The 6,000-nt window shown below is 41.3% G+C and overlaps 1 protein-coding gene across 1 annotated transcript in view; it reads right to left on the reverse strand.

Annotated features, from left to right (window-relative positions):
* CUBN (cubilin (intrinsic factor-cobalamin receptor)) overlaps positions 1–6,000 on the reverse strand; it is a 141,955-nt gene that overhangs the window by 74,200 nt on the left and 61,755 nt on the right. Inside the window, 1 exon segment of the mRNA XM_010018236.1 lies at positions 3,363–3,544. Within this exon segment, the coding sequence (XP_010016538.1) occupies positions 3,363–3,544 (182 nt within the window).

Genomic DNA, 6,000 nt, shown 5'->3' on the forward strand with positions numbered 1-6,000 from the left:
ACCAAAGCATCTAATAAAGACTTGGAAGTGCAATAGATTGACAGGGTTCCTTCCTTTTCAGCTCAGAGCTATGTCTTGCTGTGGCAGAATATAATTATAGTTCACAAAAATCTGGTCCATGTTAAAGAAAAGATGTCATAATTCAAGAAAGCAGACATGCTCATTTTTCTCTATGTACATATTTTCAATAGAAACCATTTAAATGCAAAAATTTTCATTGTGTCCAAAATGATGACTTCTATTTCCGTGAAATATTTCTAGAAAACACCTTTAAGAACAAGTGAAATTTTGATTCTGGATGTTTGTAAATGGAATAGAACCTGATAGGGAAGAGAGAATGAGTGTAAGAGTGTCATAAAAGAAACAAGGAGAAGGATAAAAGGAGAATGTGTCAAACATTTGAGCATGCAGAAGCCACATGGAGAACTTGAGGATTTCACACACAAAATTTTTATTCAACTGTTGTTGCACAGTCTTGGAGAAACATATGGCAGTTCTGGGATACTGACATGGAGGGGACAGCTTGTTTAGGAGGCATTGACAAAGGGAAGAGAAGGGAAGAGAAGGGAAGGAAGAGAGTTGCTGCATTTTACAAGAACAAATATGCTTCAGAAAAATGTGCAAGAGAAATAGCCAAGAATTGTAGGAACATTCTAAGAATGGGAAAGATCTCTCAGAATGTTCCTACAATTCTCTGCCCTCATGAAGGGATAAAGGTGTTTCTAAGCAAAAGCTAAATGCACCCAGGTGACCAGATTTTGTGATTACTGGGGAACTTTCATTACAAGACAGCTTCTTATTTCAGAGATTAGAAAGAGTTAATGGCACAAGGAGGAACAGCAGGGTACAGAGCTACTTTAGTACTGATTTTGACTTCCTATTAAAACTGGAAAGTTATTTGGCTTGAAATAAAACAGGAAGTGGTAGAACTATTCAGAGATAAGGAAAAAGTGAAATCAGGAGAATAATTATGAGAAAAAGCAGATTTCAAAACCTGAAGAACTGGTAGGCAGGATACTCTTGGGAAGGCGATGTGAGAGTGAAAGAATTTTGGAATCTTAGTGATCACTGAAACACACTGTGTCAAAGGCACACCAGGAGTCTCTCTTTTTCTAGCACTTCTAAAACATTTGTGTGTGTGGTTTTCAGTCTCGACCTACGTAGACAACTACAGAAGGAAGATTACAAGGTAGAGCAGCTCCCGAAAATGGTTAACCACATTCGGTTTTTTCCCCCGCTAAATCCGAGTTATCATCTGTTCTGGGCAGACTATATCAATCATGCAGTGAATGTGTAATTCTGTAACAAAAGAAAGAAAATATGTATGTGGCAAGGTACATAAAACTCCACCAAATACCTGCAGTTTGGCAGGGGAAGCTGTTTGCTGCCAGGCAGAACCTTTGATCATGCACTAAGACATGAACCAGTTTTCCCCAGTAAGTTGATTTATGTTAGATTATCTGTCAGCAGATCAGAGACAGGTGTTGGGAACTGGATGAGTCAAAGTTAGGAGATAAGCAACTTAAAGGCACGCCAATTCTGAAGGCAGGGAAGTTCAAACAGCAAGGTGGGCATCTGTGCTGATGAATGAGTGAGGTTGGAAAGAATTAAAGCATAGCAAATAAATTTGAAATGGTAAAGAAAGAAAACCCCAAACCTAAGGTGAATACCTTACTCAGGGATACAGAGCAGCGAGCGGTACGATCCTCTTAAACAAATCTTTAAGCAATTCGTGTCTGGCAACCCACCCACTGGTTTTAGGCCAGCCCCCACCACTAGTCAAAAGATTGACAAGCAAATGGTTGCCAGCCATCTGTATGCTTACTGGATCATGGTAGCGCCTGCGTGCCCACCTGCAGATGTAGGCATTGTCCTTGCACTAGTCAAGAAATGGTCAACCACAGCAGACTTAGATTTGTAGCTGTTTAATGGATTCCTTTGGGCAACAGAGGCATAACTGAAGTTCATGGGCAGATTAGCTTCAATGGAGTCATTTTAGGCACAAAGACCAATGATACTGCAATACAACAGACTTCATCAAAAGCCAAACCAGCCAACACAGGTCATCTACTCACAGGCACTGTGTCAGGAATGTGACATGCAGTCATACTTGCCAATGCTGCTGCTAGAGAATTCATGGAACAATTTCCTTATGCCCAGATTCCACAAAAATCCCAAAATCAATAGGATACTCAAAGCACCGTGTCCATTTGGTGAAGACTTACACTTCATTGCTAAGCTAGGGAAGCCTGCTTCAGAGCCAGAAAGCTGTAGTTACACATCTCTTCTACTCACACAAATGCTTAGCAATCATCTATCTGGCAACTGTATATTTAGGATCTGAGTTAAGTCTTCCAGGAATATTGCTGATGAGTGTGCACTAAGGAGAAATCAAAGCTACAAAGGTGAGAATATGGAGCAGTGAGTATGTGTAGGTGCTGGACAGAAACCTGTCAAGCTGTATGCCAGTCACTCATCACGTTAGCCAGGAGAAGAGGAGAAAGGCCCCAGTGAAGTGGTGTAAGATCTCTTAATAAATCTTTTGGGTTCATTACAAAAACGTTTAAATGTCACCAATGTGTTAACATTGAAAGACCCAGCCACTGTACCTCCATTAATGATGTCAAATGGCTCTAGTGAGAGTGATCTAGAAAAGCTATACTTCTAAATAATTTCTTCCTGAAATTATTTCCTATCCCTTCTTCCTGCAGTGGAAGTCTAGTAGAATCTGTTAGCTGGGATTGGTCACCTGGCTGCTTCCCAGCATGAGCACAAAGATATTGTATGTAACAAGACCATCCAGTTTTCTCCTTGTTCCACCACCCTAAGCTGACTGGGACACTGCCTCTTCTTTTACCCTTTTTTCTGTGTAAAAAGAATCTTCATAGTTTTCAGTGCTCAGGGTTATAAACCTCCCCTCTTCCTTCAAAGGCCTACACAAGGACCTACACAAGGTCTCACTTTAGTTACTCCCCAGTGATCCATTATCTTCCTTTACATCAGGAAATTTTATCTCCATGGTACAGCACTCTATACTTAGTTCTTTGTAAAAGGTGGACTTTACAAGACTGAGTTTTTCAAAGCAGTTTTGTTTCTTGTTAGGAAGTGTACAGTGCCTAGCATCATTATTCATTAAGGTATACAGACACCAAAGGCATAAAAGCAGAATATGGTAAGAGCATTGTGGCTTCTGTGACAACACCTGTGGAACCTAACTGTAACCACAGCAGAAATGGGAAATTGCAGTAGAATTGTTTGTTCTGCTCCTGCAGTTCTTGGGATTATCTGCTCCAGACAGAAAAGCATGTAACTTTTTGAGGAGTAAAGCATGTATTTTTAAGGAGTAAATCTAATGTTCTTACCTCCAAAACATCGTAGTTGCAGTCTGGGTGATATTCAACCTCGAATTCCTGAATGGTGAACTGAATGCTGCTGCCAGGTGCTGTGTGAATGTACCAGATGCATTCCCTGTTGTTTGGGTATCTGTTGGGATAGCCAGGGCTGTGAAATGAACCAGAAGGACCAGAGAGTTCTCCTCCACAACCTGACAAGACAACAAAGTAGCCCATCAGTGAGGGGCTCTGGAAAAATTCACCAACACCTCTGCAATGAGGACAGGCACTAGCATCCATTTCATGCACAAATGTGCGTACTGGGTTTGAGGATCTGCTCTATCACAGGGAACTGAAGTCTAGCAGGGTGTCCTGGGTTCGGCTGCAGCAGTCATTTTTCTCCTTAAACCAAGACACAGGGAAGAGACACTCAGAAATGGCAGGGTAGACCTGCTGGCACTTCCCATGCAGTGAGCACTTCACCTCTTTTTTTGGCATGTTTCTCACCATAGCTCAGCATCTGCTTGGAAAGCTGAAGAAACTGAGACTCAGAGAGAAAAAAAAAAAAAGATTTTTTTTTATTGGCCTCTAGCTTAGATCAGCTCAAGAAAGCTGAATCAGATCCATCCTCAGCTGTTACTGACCTCAACTAATACACAAACTAAGTTATCATGGGGAGGGCTTCCTATTGTTGTAAAAATACCATTTCCCACTGCTTTAGAAATCATAAAATTAAAGACAATGCAATTTCCCTCAACCCACGGAGTGTGATTATAAACTGCCAAGTCACAGTGGATAGACTGGCTTTCTGACATTTGATGGATTTAATGTTCTTTATTCAATTGTAACTGCGCAATTGTAAGACATGGCATGTTTGAAAAGTTATGTATTTTCTTTTCAGATAAGAGATTATTGTCCTAAACTCACTCCTCAGCCCTTTGGGTGATTAAGTCCTTGGATATTATGAGCTAGATTTAAAAAAATTAAAATATGCAAAACAATGGATTAAATGCAGGCCCAAATTTGACAGCACAAAGCAGCTGAACACCTGAGACTGCAGTTTTGGCACTGTTCTATGCAGATGTGGTACTGCTCTCCTTTCCTTGAATTTAAGGGAAGACCCGGTCACTGGGTACAGGTGTTAGCAGGGTGGGGAGGACAACAGCCCTTCCCAGTGTTAGAGCAAATTTAGATCAGCTACATTCATGGTGAAACCTCACCTTTAGAGTATCCAGTAGGGTGGATGTGTATGTGTCACATGCGGTTTGATCTGATTTTATGTGTGTGTTGCTTTGCCTTGTAGCAACATTTTTTTTCCCTCTCTACATTACAAGCCCCAAGTGCTTCATTTAGGGACTAGCTAATCTTTTGCTTACACAGCTTTTTTGGGGTCACTCAAGCATTGTAAGTAAAGCCCACGCTCCATCAATCTCTCTGGCTTCATAGCCAGACGGAAGGTTCTGTCACATAGCAAAAAAGCCCCCAAATACTTAAACCCATCTAACAAACCATGAGCTCTATATTCCCAGAGGCAAATACTGCCTCTGAGTATGTCAGAAGTGATAAATAGCATCTGTATCAGAACTTTTAGTTACAGGAGATATTTTATAACATAAAATGAACTACCCCTCTCACCTGCTCAACTAATCCACACAGATGAGTGAAACTCCCCTAATCTCTATTAAGTCTATGCATAATTTGAACAAGATATCTTTGGCCATTGCTCTGCTTAACACCTTTTTTTTTTTTCTTCAGGAAGCTGTAAATCAAGATCTTAAATTAAATGCAGATACTTTCCTCAACACCTTCTGTGACAAACCTGTGGTTATGGAAAAGTGACTGCTCATCCCCAGAAACATTTGCCGTCATATCTACCATGGGGTCTTTCAGCTCCTCACTGTAAACTTGAGTTTGGCTTTGCCTGGCTTTGCCTAGAACTTCTAGGACTGCATAATACAAACCTATGAGGGGAAAGAGCAGCAGGTCTGCAAGCAAGCAAAGCAATAAGAAGCTATTTTAAACTAAATCAGTGTCATCTAAATACACGAGGAAAAGTCCAGCCATGCCAACAAAGTAACACAGACCCCTGCAGTCTATCACCCACTACTCATGGAAAACCACCTTTTAAACACAGGAATTCCCACAACTGAACAATAGGTAGCTATAATCCAGGAAAACCGTTATATAACCAATGTTGACCTCACAGGCGAATTGGTACAGGCTCAGCTCTTCTCCTTTTTTCCCCACTTACTGCACAGGATGCTCCATAACCCTGAGGTGGCCTCCATAACCCTCAATCAAGGAATAAAAGCTTTCAAGTGTATTTGAAAGCAATCCTGCCTTCAGTCCCTCCGGAGAGAGAAACAGAAAAAGACAGTACACTTACTTCCCTGAGGCCTGCCAGCACTGCTGGGTAAATGTTAAACTCCTGAAACTTTGATACCCATGAACATTTCAGCAAAGAGGCAGAGAGGAGGAAAGCTTCAGTGTCACCCAGCACCCCATTTTTTTTTTCCCAGTGCCATCAGAAGATGGCCTAATTTTCCTCAAAAGAAACCAGGTCACTGGGTTTTTATAACTGGAGGAAAAAAAAAGTGCCAGCAGGAGGAGAACCTTACAGCTGAATTTGCAGGGGGATTTATTCCCTTTCCTTTCCCTCAGCAGCAGG

Source organism: Nestor notabilis, unplaced genomic scaffold, assembly GCF_000696875.1.
Source record: "Nestor notabilis isolate BGI_N333 unplaced genomic scaffold, ASM69687v1 scaffold200, whole genome shotgun sequence".
Classification (NCBI taxonomy): Eukaryota; Metazoa; Chordata; class Aves; order Psittaciformes; family Psittacidae; genus Nestor; species Nestor notabilis.